Source organism: Corapipo altera, unplaced genomic scaffold, assembly GCF_003945725.1.
Source record: "Corapipo altera isolate COAL_440 unplaced genomic scaffold, ASM394572v1 23b, whole genome shotgun sequence".
NCBI lineage: Eukaryota > Metazoa > Chordata > Aves > Passeriformes > Pipridae > Corapipo > Corapipo altera.
Genome location: NW_020884885.1, coordinates 5,557,746 through 5,578,564, shown reverse-complemented (window position 1 = coordinate 5,578,564; position 20,819 = coordinate 5,557,746). Strand labels below are relative to the sequence as shown.

Below are 20,819 nucleotides of genomic sequence, written 5' to 3'. Positions count from 1 at the left end.
ACTTCAGTTACTCTTTGATTCGATTTCTAGTTCTAAAGGAATACAACAACGCTTTGTTTTACTTTAAAAATCATATCTACATCATAAACCATATGTGTATCTTAAGTAATAAAAAACATTACGATCCATCAGGAGGCAAATGCTACTCTCGTTTTACAAGACAGCTTTAATTAAAGTATTATAAGCATCTCCCCTTGGGATGGGGCACCTTCTCCGTAACTCAGAACCAGGACTGAGTTCAAGTCACGGGCCATTAGGCTAAGTGCTGCACAGGCACAGGCAGAAAGGATGTTCCTCTTTTATAGAATAGGCTGAAAATATGCTAGAAGGGATGTAGTAATGCTAACAGACTTCTGCAGAGTTGTTTCTGTTTTGCTTTTTGTTTGTTTTGTGGGTTTTCTTAAAGCTTTAGAAGTTAAGGCTTTTAGCCTAAGTAACAGAGGGCAAAAGAAATATCAAATGAAAAGAATGATGGGAAGTAGATGAGAAGCTGTGGAAGCAGAAAAAATATGCACAGCAGGAAGTGACTAGTTTAGCTAATGACAGAGCAAACCAACAGGTTAAAGGTTAGACATAGTCTACTTAGATACAGGAAGATATAAATATAGTAAGCGATGTCTTCAACTTATTAATATAGATTTATACTGGTGATTAAAAACAATGAGGGGGCTGTGCTGAGGGACAGAGCTCCTCCAGCAGTGCTGACCCTGGGCTCCTCCTGAGGTGCCTGCTTGCAGGACCAGTGGAAACCAGGCCTGGCACTTAGGGCAAGCTTTAGTTAGGATGGGATATTCACCTAGTCAGTTATACAATTCTTCAAAACTTACTTTATTATTACCTTAAGTTTATAAGATACCATGTGCAGAAATGCTTTCATGCAATATGATTATGATTTCATTTTAATTCTGGGATAGTGACTCTAGAGGAGCATCTTCATTTCATTTTTGATATTTTTATGTGTGTTGGTTTTCCTTGGCATCAGAACAGAAAGACATGCAAAAGCCTTCTCAAAACCAAAACATTAGTTATCTTCTGGCAAACTGTACTAGCAAGAAGTTGTCATTGATAGAGGAAGAAGTTGTCACTGATAGAGGACGGGAACGATTCAGGAAAAGCAGTGTTTTGAATAGTTTTCATTGAATGGACTGAGGCAGAGTGAAGTCAAGTGAATTGAAGTAAGAAAGAAAAATAGACTCAGTGAAATTTCTCTCTGCTACCTACATCACAGGATATTTCTCACTCTCTTTTCAAATATGATAAATCTGACACAAATATTCATATACTGTACTTATGCAAAACCCTATGCATATACAGATACGTTATACACATATACATGCATGCACCTTTATATTATAGATGCAAAATATGAATATTGCACATAGGTATGTTGCATTTACTAATAGAGGACGTTTTCTGTATGGCTTACATCTAACAGCCCAATGGTTACTATTCTTAAATTTCCTTTTCCTGCTTAACTTCCTACCATATTAATATTCAGAAATTGCATATAGAGGATTTAGACTTCTATCACTAAAAAAATTTAGCCCAATCTTCTGTTGCAAAATTATAGAAAGAATTTATACTACTGTCGGACACATCTAGAAGGATTCAATAATCAAAGATAAAATAATTTTATTGTATAAAGCAAATTAGAATGATCTGTGATACCAGTAATGAGTGATACCAGCAGCTGCCAGCCCCCTCCCACAAGCTGAGACAGAACAGGCAATAAGTAGTAGAAGGTGCTACAGCCTTTATTTTCACAGATCAAATCTGCCCATTTTCAGAAGTGTACCTAGAGAACCAGGTTGGCCAGGAGGGAGCACAGGAGGGCCTTTCATCTGCAGTTCCCTCCAGATAGGCTGCCATGGTCAGAAAACCTCCTCAGACATCACAGTAAGCCTCTTTGGTAACACAGTCAGTGAAGCATTGCCCTTCTAGCGAAATTTTCTCTCCCTAGCATTCAATCTGAGCTTCCCAAGCTGTAATTCTCAGTCCATGCCCTTTGTTATATCATCTGGATTTACCTAGAAGTGCTTGTTTCCTTCAGCTTTGTGATTACTCTTCAATTGTCTGCAGGCTGCTTATTGGATTTCCTCTTTGCCAGGCTCAACAAGCCCAGCTGCCACAGCGTGCCTTCATGAGACATGTACTTCAGGCTCCTGATCATCTTGGTATCCTGTGCTTTTGGACATGAAGCTCTCCACTGAGCAAGCTTTACCCTCCTTGTGGTGGCAGATCTCAAGTTTTAAAAATCATATGCCCTAACTTTAAAAACCACCCAAGAATATCCCAATTTCTACCATAACGGAGTTGGCCTCTCAGTAAAAACAGACTTTGACTTTTTCACTTACTCTTTTAAATTACAGCTGACACTCAAGAATAAATATAGCTCAGCACACATCAAAATATACATACATACACATACACTTTTCTACATTTAAAAAAATTATTTCAGGCAAAATCCAGCAACCCTTTTCAGTTATAACTGCACAAGTCTGAAGGCAAGGGGAGTATATTCAATGACTTTCATTGCTTTGGGGTTGAGCCATTAAGAATCCTAAAAACAGCTAAATCTGAATTAGCATTTTTGTAAGGACAAGTCCAACTAGTAAGTGGGAGAACTCCAAAGCAGATGTGGTGTGCCTCAGAAGCTGTGCTGGTAATTCACTGGGTAAGATCAAATCCCCTGCTCAGTACGGTTTTAAGGCAGTTCTCAGACTTTAATGTCAGCTACTGACTGAATACTTTTTTTTTAATGATAGTAAAGGTATCAATCCCAGCATCTGGGACAAATTTCAATTTTGAGTTATTACACTCTGATCAAGCCACATCTTTCTACAGTATCTTCACATACAGAACACTGTTTCAGCTTTTAATATTAAGCAGCTTCCAGCTCTGAACTCTATACTTACTCAAAGAGTGGCTGCATTTCAGTAGTTTTATGAAATTATTATGTATAGCAAAATCTCTGGAAACGCTATGGGTATTTATTTCATTTTAATTTGAACCCATAAGTTAGGAAGAAACTCCATTCTATAGAGGCACATCCAATACAGCAAATTTAGCTTTGATTTTTTAACATTATTACCACTTAATTACTTTCCTGAAATTACAGTGGATGGAAGCATGATATTAATTTTATCTGAGACTAAACTACATACTGAAAGACTGGCCACTTTAATTAGTTCAGCACTCCCAAAATCATTAAAATAAAAAAAAAAAAAGGAGAGCAAACAAAGAATAAGCTGCATGCCACATGCTTAATTTCATCTGTAACTTCATATTGCATGTTTGATGTAAAAAATGTTAGTTCAATCAGCCACAACAAGGTACCCAAATGTGGCTTTTGCACAGACAACCCAAATCGTAAATAAAACCACAGTAACTTAAAATGCAGGTGACAACAGAGACAGCAGTGTGACCTATAGGAAGAAAAAGCACAAGTGATATGGAAGGCAGAAGACAGTGTATTTACCCTGTACAGATCAAAATATCAAACCTCCCTCTCCATTCCCAGTATGAAAAAGCCACCCTTTGTCCCCAGCATCACCACGATGTCGAACAGCTCAAGTGACCTTCAGCTTGTTCACTACTCAGAGACTGGAACACAAGCTTTTTGCAGTTAGTTCTTTGAAGCTTTGCTCTCAAAGGTTCTGTTATAGAGTCCGACAAATTATCAGGACTACTGATGTTGTTAAGTATTACTGATGCTACAGCTGCTTTGCATACAAATAAGTAGTATCAGCTTCTTCTTCCAGAGGACCTAAAACATTTTCACCGTGATACAGGCACAGGGCAAACTTCTGTAAAAGGTAAGAGACCTGCAAGCTTTAAAATGGGCCCCCATCTTCCCCAGGAACCAAGTCAGGCACAGATAAACATTGAGGTCAGCAACAAACATGCAGACTAAGTAGCCTCCTTGATCCTCCTGTTCTTATGATATATTACTTATAAAGATCCTCTTGCACAGATGAGCTGGACGAGGCAGAAACAAAATGTGCACGTCCTAAGGTGACATTCCCTGCACCATCTCAAAGTGAGTCAAGACACTGACCTCAGTTTCCCTCCACTCGTACATAAGGTTTCAAGACAGTAACTTTGAAGGTGGAGCTGGGAACACCAGCACAGACTCTAGCTGTAGTTCATACACATTTCCTCAGCTGCCTGCCCTGGGAAAGCACGTGCTGCAGCAATGGAGTAGCCATTATGTTTAAGTAACAGATTTGATGCTAGCAAGTATTTCCCTTTTAAGAACAAGCAACTTCAGGATGCTATTTAATCAGGCCACTATCTATCGTGTGCATTCTCAAATTATACAAATCCAGCAAATCATTCTTTTCTCTCTGTTTCAAAGATAAGATGGGGGAGGGAGGGAAGCCACAGTGAAAACATTACAAAAAGCCATTAAAATAAGAGACAACTGATTTTGTAATCAAATTCTTTATACATTGGACACAAACTTGGACAACAGTACCACAAAAGCATTATCCATTAAGAACTCTTGATTTAACCATTTTGAGATCTATTTTAGAAACCACAACAACAAAACCTCCAAAATGTCAGATGCACAAATTGAGGCCACCATATCCCAAGTGATAAAACCAGAGTGATCTAATATTCATACTTTCCCTAGATTATGTCTCTTTGTTTTTGAGTGCTGTCTTGAGACTCCTTGGCAGAGAGGAAGACTATGAAGTGCAGCTGAGCAGCCCTCTCGCCTGAACTGCTCTCAAGACAGTACTTTGATACAGGAGGAGACAGGACTCAGGAGAACACATAAATATCTTATAAGGTGCTGGAACACTCAGTATTAATTTTTCAGCAAGGAGAAGCTTTTATTTCAGCAATGTGTAAAAAATAAATTTCTAATTCCATTCCCTCTGCCTTGCTACTCATGCTCTGACCCAAAGTAATAGAAGAAACTGAAGAGTAACAATTAGAAACCTGCATAAAAGAGGCTAAGAGTTCCTGTTTTTACTTAACCTAATTTCCACAGCAGTATGTGAGAGCTGTATTTCCATTACAGAACTCTGTGGAAAATTTTGGGTTTTTTCTGTGTGAATCTAAGAGAAAAAGAACACTTTGGCTTTAATTAGGACAAGAAGGTTGAGGGGGGCGGGTGGAGATCCTGAAAGCTTTACCTGCTTCAGCACAGACATACTTTTGTCATTCTGAAGTCTAGGGTAGGTTAGACAAAGCATGAAAGCATTAATCACAACAAATGGGAATGTCCAATTTTTATGGGAGCATTACATTAAAAGTTATGGTGAGCCAGATTCAACACATAATCTGATGGAAAAAAGAATGTTCCTCCATCCCTCCTCTCCTTCCTCAGCACTGATTTTGCCTGAGACTCTTCCTACACAATTTTAACCCATCTCTTTTGGATATATTGCTCTTCCAACATGAGGGAACACTTGCCCTGTTCCAAGCTCTTCCCTGAAGTCCTAAGTAAACAATTAGTGATACCCTCTATTAGCTCCCTGACTTGCTATGTCTGGCAAGATCTGGAGGACAGCTTCAGATGTGCACCTAAATGGTTTGCTACACACTTCCACTTTCAGTCAGGAAGTAACAGAGAAGAAAATCTGTTTCTTGTGATGATTCTAGAAAACCTTTCAAGAGCTGTGCACCTCATGTCACAGCACTGGTTTCAAATACCTGTCGTCAGTAAGGAGGCAAACGAATCTGAATCAAGGCAATGTGTAGGGTAGGTGCGTTGCAATACCTAAGCTAGTCTCAGTCTCCATTTCTGCATTTGCTAAACACACCACCAGGAACCCAATAAAAATCCTTACTGATATCTTGTTCACAAGTTTTCATAAACAGCTTATTTACATTAAAAAATTCTCATCCTCATATCCCCAGACAAATGTACCTCAACAGCATTTAGTTCCTCTGTGAATTATAGAGCCATTTTATGATTCAACTATGTTTCAGCTGCTTGCAAACTTACAATTCTAAGCTAACAATTCTTATTAAACATTTCAGATGCTTCCCTACAAAGGTCTCATCCTTAGGAATCCAGGAAGATAATACTGATTTCCATTAGGTAAACATTTTGTCAGCAGTAATTCAAGTTTTGTACACTAGGCATTCCAGAGAGGTAAAAAGACATTTCTTGGATATGATTTCAGTACCGGCAATGAATGCTTACAGTCTAAGGCAGCAATGTTTGAAGAAAAAAAAACCAAAGCAACAGAACTCAAACTTAGTAAATACATATGGACATCGACAGTGAGGTCACTGGATTACCAAAGACAGAATATCATAAAACACATGATACTTTCAGTGCTCCAGGTAGAGGCAGCGGCAGCCACATCGCCTGTCACCTTTTTGCTCTTAACAGTTACAAACCAGCAGAGGAAAATTCCTTTTCCAGGAATCCCTAAATACTTCATTAAGCATTTACCACCATATTCACCGTACTCACACATTCTATTCAGTTGATGGTGGTGTTTTTCTCTGGGTTTTGTTGTTTTGGTTTTTTGGTGTCTTTTTGTTTTGGTTTGGTTCCATGTGCACCTCACAAGCACCCTCCTGCTTCAGTCTAGAGTTGGGTTTTGACCTTTTAAAGAGCTTTCCTTAAATTTTGCTGAAGTGAAATTGAAAGATAACTCAAGATATAGGTATGATTTTTATCCGAACTGCTGAGCACCAGGGGGATGACCAGAACATCTAAGAGGCGCCTTCAGAAGTCAACCCTTATGAGGTGATAGGGTGCCTGAAGAGCTAGAGGGATTCCTTTGTGCTGAAGCTGCTGCCTTTCCTTCTAAGCTGCTGATTTCCCATAGAATCAAACTTTCAGGTCCTGTGAATACAGAACCCAAAACTATCAGAGCCAAGATGGACAGACTGGTATTGTCTGGACATCTCAATTCATACTACCCAGTGTCTCCAGGGTAATTTTTTTTGCAAGTGGTGTCTGTCTGCTACAAAATCAACCAGAATAAAGTGATTTCCAATAGACCCAGCAAAAGATGGCAAAATGTCATTGTTTTCTTGTTTTTTTGAATCACATCTTGCTGTGAGGTGGAAGCCTAGAAGCTAAAACAGCCACCTTCTCTCTCATTACAATCTCCCTCCATTAACCAGTTTCCCATCCCAAGGGTTCTGTTTGCACTATTCAAAATACACGTGAAGTGGTACAGCTGCCACAGAGAAAGCTGGTCAACTGCCATAATCAGTATGAAAAAAATTAAGACACTATGGAGAAAATAATTAAAGTAATAAAGTCAGTGTACTCATTTCTGCATGTTTTTGTAATTCATTCAGAAAGAAGCATCTGAGCTGCTTGTCCTTGAATGCCCCCGGAAGCTCTCTACAACTTGACATATTTCAACGGTTTCTCTGGTCATTGACTCTTTTTCTTTGCACTTCAGCTGAGTGCATCAAAATCAGGAGTGTAAAGCAGTGTCCACCACAGTGCCCCAGCACATGGCCATGTCTCTCTTTCATTGCTCCCCCTCAGCCTGGTAGGTGAACTCAGTGCTACTGAACAACAGTGGCCTAAAGGGTACTCAGGTTTCAGTTGATTTTCACCAATTTAAAATAGCTACAGTGTGAGAACAGCCAGACCATCAAATGAAACAATTAAGAGAGAAAAAAATAAGTGCAACAGTGCAAAACGGAGTAGGAGCATGTAGCTTCTGTAAGCCTTCACCTGCACCTCAGTGGTGACTCAGGGCCTCATTCTATGGCCAAATGTTTCTCGAATAAATCAAATTTATGCAATTAAAGACAATTATGTCAGCCACTGGCTACAGTTAGTGCAGCCCACAGTGAACTCAAATACTTTTAAGACTGCTGAAAAACTGCTTTAAGAACTGGGGTTGTTTAGTCTGGAGAAGAGGAGGTTGGCAGGGACCTCCAACAACTACCTGAAAGGTAGAAATACCTGAAAGGAGGCGGCACTGAGGTGGCAGTCGGTCTCTTCTGCTATGTCTCAAGTGCAAGGATGAGAAGAAAGGATCTTAAGTTGCACCAGGGGAGGTTCAGATTAGATATTAGAAAAAAAAAATTCTCTGAAAGAGTGGCTAGGCATTGGAATAAGTTACCCAGGGTGGTGGTTGAGTCACTCTCTCCGAAAATGTTCAAGAGAGGTCTGGATGTGGCACTTGGGGATATGGTTTAGAGGTGATTATGGGGGTGTTAGGTTGACAATTGGACACGGTGTGTTGAAAGTCTCTTCCAATTTCGAAGATTCTGTAAATATCTCTTGCAATTCTAAGTCAGTAAATTTTTAAAAAACAATATTAATTCTTAACTCCAAAATGGATCACCCTTCCAGTTCACTTATCCTTTCTGCCTACTTTTGGTGCACCCTCCTTCAATCCTCTATTTTTTCTTCAAGTAGTATTACTCACTAATGTGAGTAACACAGAAAAATAACAGTTTAGCAAAGACAAAAACAGTGTATAGGCTGTCCCACAAAACTTCTAGTCTGTCACAATTTTATGCAAGTTTGGGTTAAGGCTACGCTTCCTGAAACCCTCAGACATCTGTTAAGTGGGAAAAGAGTACCACTGAGGCTAAATAGACTATGAATGACTTAAACACCACCTTCATTGTTGAAAAAGGAAAATGTTTATTTCTCACATGCAGAAAGAAAAAGTTGGTATAACTCAATATGTTTCAAGTGCTTTCCAGTCAAAAATACTTAAAAAAAATCAGTACCAAAGTAGGTCACCTTTCCTAGTAAGAGGACCAAGGGAGAAAGCACTTAGGCTCCCTTTTTTTCAAACAGATGTTTTCCCATTATTAAAAAATGTGGTTTAATCACTGTTTCTCCACACATAACTTTCCAGATACAAACCAATGGTTGGACTATCTTCAATACACAAATAGACAACAGTACTGCCATTATTGTAGCTCTGTTTTTCCACACATAGAAAAAATATAATTAACACAGCTCCTGTTAATTTTACTATTAAGCGCCTGGGAGGGACAGTGCAAGTGAAAAGAACCCAGTGCTGCCAATGTTTTGTGACATTTTGTGCAAGTCATTGAATGAGCTAATTCCTATGTAGCTACAAGCAACACCTAAAAAAATTGTGTGGATTTACTGATGGGGAAAGGCATCTAATTACAGCATCAGTCAGTGAAATATTCCTTTTATTTGAGGCATCACACCAAGCCAGCTCCTGCAGCCACAGTCATTCCAACAAGCAAAGGACAATTATGCTTGCAAATAGAGGCTGTTAGATAGTTTCCACAGCCCTCCAGTTCCAGGTCTCCTTGCTAAAACCTTCAACAAATGCAAGACATAAGGAATAAACATGTGAAATGGTAAGAGAACCAACAAGGAAAATTCTTAATCAATTGCCACCAAAACTATTTTCATCAAATGAAGAAATGGTAGATGAGGAAAACAAAAGTGACACCTCTAGCCCTATACTCTGAGAAGACTCTAGTACACAAAACTATTTCCATCTAGAGCTTAAATATGTAACCACAAAACATTTGACTTGTATCTCACAGAACCATGCTTTCACAAAACTAAAGTATGAATGAAATTGGTATTGATGCACTTTTGCTCTCAAACAAGAAATAGAACTGACTAGTTCATTAATGTGTTCCTTGGCTAAATTATCTTCTTATCTAGTCCACTTAGTCTACTCCCAATTAAACCCTTAAAAATACATATTTTGTAATTTCTTCTTGTGTATGCCACAAATATGTATAACTTTAGCTTCGGAGGCCCTTAATTATTGGTCCAAAGTATAATTTCCGAACACTTTAATGGAAAGTAATAGTAACTAGCTCCATTAATATTTAAGGAAAACAAGGTATGGAGAGGAGACATCTAATTTAAATTAACACCTTTGTCCCCCACCCCAAAAAACAAGTAGCTTTTGAACTAAAATACTGAATATACTCAAGAATGAAAATACAACTTTTTGGTAAGCAGACCTATGCACTTCAGTGTCTGGTTAACTGGTTACTACTTCGCATTTTTTGCAGTTCAGTTAACTTTGAAGAGACAACGAAAAAGAAGATATAGGACAACAGTAGCACCGATAAAGCAAAAAGAATAAAAGTAATTGCTTCCCCTTGAACACGAACTGCTTCTCATGAAAAAGAGCAAGTATGCTTCAAAATGTCTTAGGATGCAAAGCATGAGTTTTTTAATGGAACTTTATTTGTATATTTTCATGGTCCCACACGTAATGCTATTTATTGAACTGAATCCTCCACCTCAAATTTATTGCAGAGCCTTTCGAAAGAAGTTTGTAATCCTCTGAAGCAATATTTTATTAAAAAGGATGTAGTTGAAGTTCTATTACAAAACGAAAAGACAGGGTTTCGTGCACATTTCATCCAATTCCACACAAATTCTTTTCTCTTAATACTAGGGTTCAAGACTGCATCTGAAATAGCCAGAAACTGCCTCCTGGAATGATCAGGGTAGTAGCTCTATACTGCTTCACTATTTCTTTTTGTTTGTTTATTTTTTCTTTTTAATAAATGAAACAAGCACGTGGCTAAAATAAAGTATTAGGCAGAAAGAAAACACTCATATTCAGCATCCTGCCCAAAACAACATGCAAGAGTAAACCACAAGTATAAGTAAAAAAGAAAGTAAAAGTAAAGTAAAGTAAGCAAAAGTAAACACCATGAAAATACTTCAAGGCCATCACTTAAAATGGTGACAACAAATACACAGCAAATCATGTGAGAAAGATGCTAGGGGAATAAAAGAGAACTGTTTTCAAAAATGCAAGGCACTAAGTGCTACAGCTAGAATAGCATAATCTTACCCTCTAGCTGAACCTTCTCTCTTTATCTCTATGCTAAATTTGCACTAGTTGCTTTGCTAAAAATATACTTTGAAGTTGTCATAGCTATTGGTCCTGGTTCATCTTTTTTCTGCCTCTGAGAACAGTTAAAGTAATAGATCACTGTAATTAGACTTTTATGGGTGCAAGAGACAGTTTGTTTCAGTCACAAACAGGAACAGAGAAACATGAGCCAGAGAGGAAAAAGAAAACTAAGTTTAAATAAGGCAACTGCTTCTGAATATGGAGAGATTGAAAACAACAACAACAACAACTACCAAAACCCAAACAAAAAGCTACAGGTTTATCACCAAAATCTCTAACTACAAAGAGGGATACAACAAGAACTAAGGACATTTTTACACTAGGGCTAAGGCCACCTTTTCCTAGCCAAGAAAGACAGATTCATATGTGTGAAATGCAAATGAATTAGTCTGTGCATGCATTATTTGAATAGAAAGATTTAAGGCATATAAGATATATAAGGAAATACATCATATATACATCTACATATAACATTTTAATATATCTTATATATGTTCTGAGAATGTATCTCATATTAGGCTATGCAATATAGCCAGGATAAAACATAAAGGTTATTTATTCTTCCTCATTACTTCAAAGGCATGTAAATACACGTGTGTGTATATATATATACATGTATGCATTTATACACCTAAAAAGACAAACAAGAAAATAGTTATTTGAGGGTCTTCCTACCTATCTACCACATTACAAGTATTTCCCAATTTGTAACTTTGCACACTGCCTATCAATCTGAGTTGAGTCTTCAACATCAACTAAGTCTTAACTATTATGGCAAGACAAATAATGGAAAAAACGAAAAACCCACGAAGTATCCAAAAGCCCTTCCTCCAGGTGGATCACCTCCACCTGACTCTAAAAACATGTTTCTGCCACTCGTATGACAGCCTTATTTGCATCTAAACAATGATGCAAGTCAGCTTCTGAAGTCCTCTGGGCACAAACTTCCTGCAATTTTACACTAATGCCTTAAGTCATTAATAATTCATACCGCCTAACAGACGTGGAATCAAACCCACAGCCCCCAGCTTTATCACGACGTTTCCCTGACAGCTACAGTCAAGGTCAGTGGCATTAGTGTTGTTCAAGGACACCGACACGTGTCAAACTTCAGCAGTACAAACTGTTTGCTATTGCATGAATAAAAGGGTGTTTGAAGGTATTTTAGTCAGTCCTTATTCAAGGTAATCTGAAGTAGGTAGAGACATAAGGCTAGAGAGACTTCTTGGCTCACTGTTTCTACTTCTCTCCTTTTGCAAGACACCACGTCATACAGACCTCTTCAAAAACATGCCTACACGTATCTTAAAACCAGATGGCTTCCTGGGTCTCAATACTCCTTGCAGTGGCTGCTCCAGAACTCCACTTTTGTGAGAATTAGGAACCACCTCCTAATTCCAAAATCACTTATATCCATCAGAAATTTATAAAAATTTGTCTACATGCAAGTACTAGCTTTTGCTCAGCTAAATAAGTCACTTGTTTCTAGTCCAGTCTGTGCAACCTTGAAGACAGGAGATGACAACAGAGAAGACTACACCATGACCAAGAAGAGACCATATCACTGGCCCTTTGCATAATACTACTGACACCTATCACTCCTCCGGAAATATTTCTTCAAGACACTCTGGGATTTTATTTCTGATTTTCATTGCAACTGCTCAATAATGGACCATAACTTCCCTATGACTTACTAGCATACTCAGGTCTCTCTTGGCTGCTGCTCCTACCTGACAGGCCTGTTGCACATGGCCATTCCCATTTTTGACCCCCACTGTACAGCCTCTCTCTCTCTCTGTAGAACTAAATTTAATGCCACTACTGTGATTACTATCCCCAGGATTTTACTATATGAGTAAGGAAAGGAGAATTATTGAATACTACTCTTGTTATTGAAGGAAATGCCAAGAGGGAATCTCCTCAATAAAAAGCAGCCAGCTCTGCCATTATTGCACCCACAATTTAATGAATAGTTCATCTTGCACGCTGGCATTTTCCCCCTCTCTATGCAACACCCTATGCAGTCAAAGTTTTTGACAAGGAAATCAGCTGAATAAAGACATTAGCAAGGTTTCAAGAAATGGCCAGCTTCTGTTTTCAGCCAAGGCACATGAGTATTTGCAGGGATAAATTAACTGAAACCTTCTTTTCAATGTGCAATACAGAAGTTCAGAGTTAAAGTTGCCCTGCTGCCTAACCTGTATGTCAACACATCTTGGTAACAAGACTGGGTTTAAATTTATTTTCCAACATTAACAATGCCAGTTTGGGGTCTACTTATCAAAAATTATGCATATTTCAATTCCCAAATTACCGATAAGGGCTCTCAAATTCAGTCCTAGTTTCATCTTGGCTTACCACTTTCAGTCTGGAAACAGTAAAAAAAAAAAATTAAATCAGGAAATGTCAAGAGTAAGACAGCTTAAAATACCATAAAGGGATCTCTAATAACAGTACAGAAAAACGCTTGGGTGAAATCTTAAGTCTATAAGTCTACAGTATTATCAACTCATGCGTTATCATCATCAATTTACAGTTTTACATTAAAGAACCAGTTACAGAAGCAAGTGTGTAAAAACCTCAGATTTCATGTACAAAAATATGGTTCGAGGCCTTTGCATGCAGCAGAATCCTAAAATATAACTGAAGACACAAATAAAATAATGCCAAAAGTTTTCAATATTTTAAATACATTTTAGATTCTGCTGCCTTTCATTAAAGCAGCGTGAAAACCCGGAGGGTTTGGGAAACCTCAAAAAAGGTGTGGACTGCTTTCATTTAATAAAAAATAAAAGTTGTATTCATGAAATCCACCTTACTTTAAAACAGTGCAGTTTTTTCTTTCTTTACAAGTCATCATTTGGACCATACCCTTTTGGGGTTTGTATGCTTTTGGTTGCTTGGAGAGTGTCCTATTGAGATGGTTTTTCATAGCATAACTTAGAAGCAATCAAATAGCAGTCTTGGTCTTCTGACTAGCTCATAAGAACAGCATTTATTTTTTTTTATTAATATGAACAGCTAATTTTAACAACAGTCTCTTCCCCCATCTTTCTGCCTCATGGTCCATACATTTTTTGCATGCATACACCTGTCTTCACAACTGCTTGTTCTCTCATTTCCTGCCCTATCAGTACATTAGACCAGGTCTGACAGCAAGATTCCAGCCTCTTCCCACAACTGAAACCCTGAAATCTGCCTGGAGAAAACCTGCTAATCTAAGGCTGCTTCTTCTTCTTTTTTCTTTTCTTTTTTTTTTTTTTAATGATTCCAATTCAGATCTTAAATCAGCATTTAAAAAGATGGTAAGGCTGCCAAATACTGAAGGTAGCAAACAACTCAGATTTTTCTGAAAGCATCTTGTGGCAGCTGCAAGTTCGTGTTACATTTACTTAGAACAGCAATTGCCTTTGGAAACTAGATTTTCCTGCTTGTTCAAAAGATTCGTGATGAGTAACTATAAAAATTCAAAATTTAACTCGCTAAGTGCCAGTGTTAGCAAGCAGAGGTAGAAGATGTGTCTGGCAAAAATTAAGCAGAAATGGATATCAACCATCAGATAATGCAGGTCATTTCTTTGATAGCACCCTCTGATACCCCTCAGAGTATGTATGCTCACAGTGGTTCTAAATATCTCTAAACAGTACAGTTTGCAAACTCTTCCCCATTACAAGAGATCTCTCTCAGGAACAAGTACATCTTGCTATCCAATCTAGATTTTAATTTCCGTCTTTTCATCCTTCTTGTTATATTCCCCAGGTACTCCTCCTTATTGGTATTTTCGGTTAGTTCTTCTTTAGTCAAACCCTAAATATTTCAATTTTTCTTTCAGTGACATGACAATTTTCCAGCATCCTTTTTGTAAGAAGATTTGATTTGCCAAATTAGTTTGTTATTTTGGTAATAGGTCACCTAATAGATCCGGTGCCAGAAAGTGTCCATGAACCATTTGTCTTTCAATATTGTCTGCAAAAGATGAATTTTCAGACGTAGATTATTGGAACAATGAGCCAAAGAGCCCCTGGGACACAGTAACCAGCACTTGGAAGACAGAAAGGCAATCAAGGGTGGCTGGATTTCAAGGGAATGTGACAGGCATTTAAAATCAAATGATATTTTCTGTTACTGTTTGCTAGGAGTGTTTTTTCTCCTCTCACTGGCTTTTTGTTGCATTTTTTTCCTTCCATGCTGCAGCACCCACACAACACTCAGAGACTTAAGTGAAGACTGGGATGCCACTCCCTGCTCCTGTGGAAAGGAGGGTAATACATTCCAAACAGACTAAGCACTGTGCACCACTCTTCCAGGAGCAATTTCATCAAAAAAACGTATTAGCATCTTCTCCAGATGTGGCCAGACTGATTAAAGAAAACATGGTTCCTACATTTTACTCACAGAGCACTACTTAAATGGCAATCCAGTATCTGCAGCATCCTTACACTTTTCATTAGGTATCACTATACCACATGAGATAAGTTACACATCCTTACTGCAGCACTGCTCATAGCTGTATAACCAGCTTAGGGCTCAGCACTGAGACACACAGACAGACGAGAGGAAGCACAAGTCCAAAAAGTGGAATGTAGCTTGCTTAATTATAGATGTCTATCACATGACATAAGTACCTGACAGCTAGGTACTAGGTACCCATGATTGTCACCGGAGACCTAGTCAATACAGCTCGTGTAGTGTAGGGTAAAATTCATTTCAACAAGGGTAGGGTGAGGCAAATTATACCTGAAACACTACCAGCACTAACAAGTGCATCTACACTAAATCACACACAGGTGTCTTCCAAAACAGTGAGGCAACACTGGATATTTTGGATTAAAAAGTAACATACCTCACAAACGGATAAATATCAACCTCCAAAAGGTTAACACTGAAGGTAGAAGAAAATAAGACTTCTCTTATTGAGACCATCTGCTGTAGCAATCAAAGCAGTTAGAATCCATTTGCTTGCAGGAGTCCATAGAGAATATCATGAACCAATTTGAGTCAAAATAAATTAGTTTATTTTGTTCTGCATGGCCAAAACCCATCCCACTTAGTTTTACCTTCCTAAATAAAGAGCACAGCCTGTTCTAGGCTTTTCTCCATAAACAAAACAAAGAGAGGTTGCTCCAAAGGGACACTGAGTACCACCTAAGGTCTTATTTGTCCTTTAAATGTGTTTATCTCTTGTTAGTGACTATAAAGAAAACCAGGCTACAACCACCCTCTTGGTATATCAGCTTCAAATAGACTCCAGTGACTCTCAGTAAAGAAAGTATGAACAATTTGGGGTTCTACTTGCAGGGCTTTCCTCCCTCAAAACCCACAAATGTGACAGTTATGATAAGCAAGAAAATAGTTCACACAGCGGGATTTACTGTGGTCCCATTATTGAAACACACTCCTATTTATTCTTCCTAAGGGGTATCAACAATTGCATCTCAGGATCCCTGCTGTGAGAAGCAAATTTTTTCTTCTACTGTGACACAACACCAACTCTGAACTCTACAGTATTCCAGCAGATTGTGTTCAATATTTCAAGGAGTCCAGTGAAGTGTTTTTCTCATTCATTACTAGCAATCAAGTAATTTGAAAGGAAATGAGAGATGAAGAGCTAAACATTCATTTGGAGAGAGATAATCAAAAGAATAAAAGTCTTGTCTCAGATTTTGCATATGATTTTTCAGCGCTAGAGAACATATCATTGATGCATTATTTATACATCTAACTAATATCAAACTAATATCAAAAATAATATCAGAATAACAAATAATATCTAATACTAACACCAGAAATAACATAAATTTAGACATAACTTTATCATATAAATTATATTATAAAATAACATTAATTAACTTTAGAAAGTTAATTACCAATGGAATATTACTTTGAAGAATAGGTGATATTAACCCTTTTTATAAAGCAACAAAAACCTGACAGACATGCGTTAGCTTAACATTGACAATACAGAATACAGTATTACTGCACAATGCATGGGACGTGCTATTCTAAAAGACAACTACGTATTTTGACAGATGACTGCATTACGAAAGGCTGATAATACTGACATCTGAGGAACACCAGTAAGGAGAGATGAATCAAATGGTATGAGTATGTTCCCTGTTGATAACTCTCAAGCCCTATCCTACAGTCATAAAAATGAAACAGAAAAAGGCAAAGAAATAGAGAAATCCTTAAGCAAAAATGCCATAAGATTAATAGAAAGTGAGGCACACAAATAAAACCATGTTTTCAAGAACAAGTAAGTGGATACTCTGCAGAGTCACAGATTTAATGCCCTAATTCTAGATCACGCAACCAAACACTTCTTTCATACTCCATATCTACTTCAACCTGCTGGAGTGTTGGACCTCTGAGCAAACAGGTTTTAAAAAGATAATCTGACTAACCGACTACTGCTACTTCCAAATTAGCAGCCAAAGTGTGTTCATAACACATTCAAAACAAACAAGCCTACACATTACCCAGAAAATTTTCCCATGTTAACAATTCCAGATTCCAAACCAAATATGGAACACCTAAATCAAAACTATGGTTATCAAAAAGTAACACTTCAAACAACTTATGCTCTATATGAAACCTAAAGTATTTTCTCAGCATATGAAAGTCATCAGGATTGCAGTCACGCAAGCAGAAAACAGAACCACATACCCCATTTCAGTAATTTTACCCAGGATCATTCTACAAAAGGAAACTTGATCTGAGCTACCATTGTAGCTCTTAAGTTAACAGAATGGTAGCTTACTTAAGCTCTATAAGAAATTTTCTTTTTGTCAGAACTATACAGCACTTTTCCATACTACATAAGAAATATTTTGCAGGCTAAATAAAAGATATTTACATTATTTCATTAAACTATAAAAAGACTCAATTTCAAAGCTAACGGATACACCGACCCCACAATAAAACAATGCCATAGCAAATGGCATTGCATAGATTGCTTTCCTTCATCTTGTATATTGCCTCCAACATACTTCAGAATAACATATTTTATCATGGTGAAAGAATGCTCTTTGATATTGCTTTTAGTGTACCTTTTTCTAATTCATTTTTCCCTAGCACTTGAGAAAATTCTCTTTTTTTTCATTTAAGCAAGGCAATAGGAAGTAAGAACAACCACCTGCAAAGAATCAAACTGTGAAAGAATCAACACTGTGAAGAATCAAAATATGAAAATAGAAAAAAAATGTTACTAAAAGATTGTTGTACGGCAGCTGCTTTATCCTTAGTGTGATAAAACTTGAAAGGTATGTATAATTATTTTAGCTAGCTTTGGTAATCTTGAACGACTAGCTAAAGCCATATCACAGCTATTCACAAAAAGTTACAAAATTTAAGTTATTAGTTTTTTGTCAAATATTTTATACTAACAAGTTTAAATGCTTTCACCAACCAGAATACAACTTTCAAGCTCTCAAATGCTGTAGTTTTAAATACCTCCTTTTCTGAAAACTCCAAGCCTTCTGAAACATACCTCTGACTTCAAAAGAGGCATGGGATCCTTTTACACATAGAGAAGGGATTTTTGCAAACAGTTCCAAATCCTTACCTTTCTGTAGACTATCATATTTGGAGAACTCTCCTCTGGGTCAGCAGTTTCCGCACTACTCGGATCAGCGGGCACTTGGGCCATGTTTGCCTCCTGTCGCTCAAACTGCAAGGACAGGAGCAAAAGTCAGCATCGCTTCAGGCTGCACTGGAGCATGGCAAGGACACCTCCAAGGCAGGCAGACAGAGGTAATCACACTCCAGACTTCAACCCATGCAGGAATTTATCACACTGTGTCAGAACTGTCTTGTCTACCGGATAATGCCCCAAGAATGAGGACCACCAAGCACACACAGCTGTGGTTTGGGTCATCACACACACATTTCTTCCCCCATTTTGATCTTTTATCATTCAGTGAAAGTCCAATTAACACTTCACACACTTCCTTTCCTTGCTATATAGCACAAGCAGCTTTGACTTTTCTAGAATCTTTGAGGTATCTGCAGACAAAAAGCCAAGAAGGATATAGAGCTTGTTGTGATGCAGAGTAAACTCCACTGCAGCTGGGGGGTGCAGCAGACTGTCAGTCACACTGCCGACTGTCGCCTGCAGATACTTCAAGTCATTTACGGCTCTCTGCAACCCCAGAGCAGCAGCCAGGAACCACGGAGGCACAGCTGCTTGCTCAGAGTAAGCAGTGTCCCATACCTCTTCTCATGACACAGCTGGGAACAGGCAGCAGGACAGGCAGACAACCCCACGTAATATTCCTTATCTTCTAGAAGCACAGAACTGCTGCCTCATCTCCTCCAGGTCAGGCCAGGCTTGAGGCAACAGCATCAGTTTGAATAAAGGAAAAAAGGGGTCTGGTGCAGGGAAGGCACTTCAAATTCTAAGTCAAATGTTATATCTTAAATTTTATTTCCACCAGAATATTTGACAAGTTCCATCTCAAATTAAAGGCTTCTGTGGAGCTGTTTGGTGACCTCTCCTAACCTTAGAAGTAACATTGCCTCGTACAGACACTGGCACTAAAACTGCCTGACAAGTTCAATTTCTTTAACATTGAAAGCACTGAAACATCCCATCTCAACATATTTTATTAAAAACTAAGACAAAAAAAGCACCTATGTTCACGCAAGCATAATCTACACATTCATTTCTAAAACACAGTTCACCACTAAACTGTCTCTCTTACTTATGGAAGATACTTTCCTACTCCTTCCTCTACCCACTTTCACATTGCCACAGGCGACAAAGTGCCCCAGTATATAATATACATACATAGCATACAATTATATGTATAGTACAGCCCTGAGCCATTCTAGCTGTCAGTTATCAGCTCCCAAGGACAAATCAAGAGCCACAATCAGAAAAGCTCAGACTGCATCCCAGTTCTGTTCTATCTCCGCAGTGAAAAGGCTACAGTTGTAATGTGGCATCCTCCACTGAAGTCAGAGCAGCTGAGATACCCCTTTAAGTAAGACATAAAAGACACAAAAGTTTAATAGTCTACATCAATCCAGATTCCTTCATTTCCTATATAAAGTACGAGTGCGCGCGCACACACACACACGAGTGGGCACAAATGCATTTATACATGCACATACCAATTTTGAAATTCAGTAATACAGTTCAAGCTCAAATTAAATTATATATATACAAATCACCTTTTCAAGGCATATTCAGACCAATTTAGATGCTGCTTTATATTTAAAGGAAATAAATTTATTTTTACCCCTATTAAACCTCATGGTTTCCTAGAAGCCCAAACACAATACTGTTGTGCCAGGTCATGAGCTAAAAAGGAAACATAATAAATTCTCTAAGCAAGATTATTAGATGCAAAAACAATCAAATAGCACAAATGTTGAAGGGTAAAGCATTTTCAAATTACAGCACTTTGAATTATTTACACTAATGTGCATTTTCACAACACTGCTTAGTCATGATTTCAAGACACTAAAGAATTAGGTTCAAGGTTATCATCACTCAATTGAATGGATCAAGAACAGGGTAGAGATTTTATGTAACTTTTTGAAGGCAATTACAAAGCAGAGTTGAAAGCGTATGTCAAGTCACCCGAATTTCAGCTTCACCTGCAATATATAAAGACCACATTCACTGCTTACATTATATGTGAGATTTTATAAGCATACTTTAAAAGAAAACAATTACAATTAACTTTCAATTGAGCAATGATCTTTAAAGAACAAAATTACAATTTCTAATCGAAAACCCCTCTGCAGCATTACTTAGCTGCGCTTCACTCATTGCATTATTCACTTTGAACGTCCACATTTACAAATTCTGTTCTCTTGTTATACTGTCAGCTCACTTGATCTTTTCTGATACTTCAGGATTTTCCCCCATAGCAATTCTTGAAGCTTTTCATCTACTCTAGTGCAACAAGACAATAACATCTTCTACAAGTGCAGTAGTAGCTTGCATGCTGTTCATGGCGACATTGAAGGAGCCACCAACTGTCT

The 20,819-nt window shown here is 37.9% G+C and overlaps 1 protein-coding gene across 5 annotated transcripts in view; it reads right to left on the bottom strand.

Moving 5' to 3' along the window:
• Window positions 1-20,819, bottom strand: part of RGS6 (regulator of G protein signaling 6) — a 265,004-nt gene that overhangs the window by 230,660 nt on the left and 13,525 nt on the right. For all 5 annotated transcript variants that reach the window (XM_027642017.1, XM_027642021.1, XM_027642022.1 and 2 more), the window contains exon 2: window positions 18,391-18,495. In XM_027642017.1, the coding sequence (XP_027497818.1) occupies window positions 18,391-18,474 (84 nt within the window). In that variant the 5' untranslated portion in view covers window positions 18,475-18,495. The remainder of the gene's footprint in view (window positions 1-18,390; window positions 18,496-20,819) is intronic.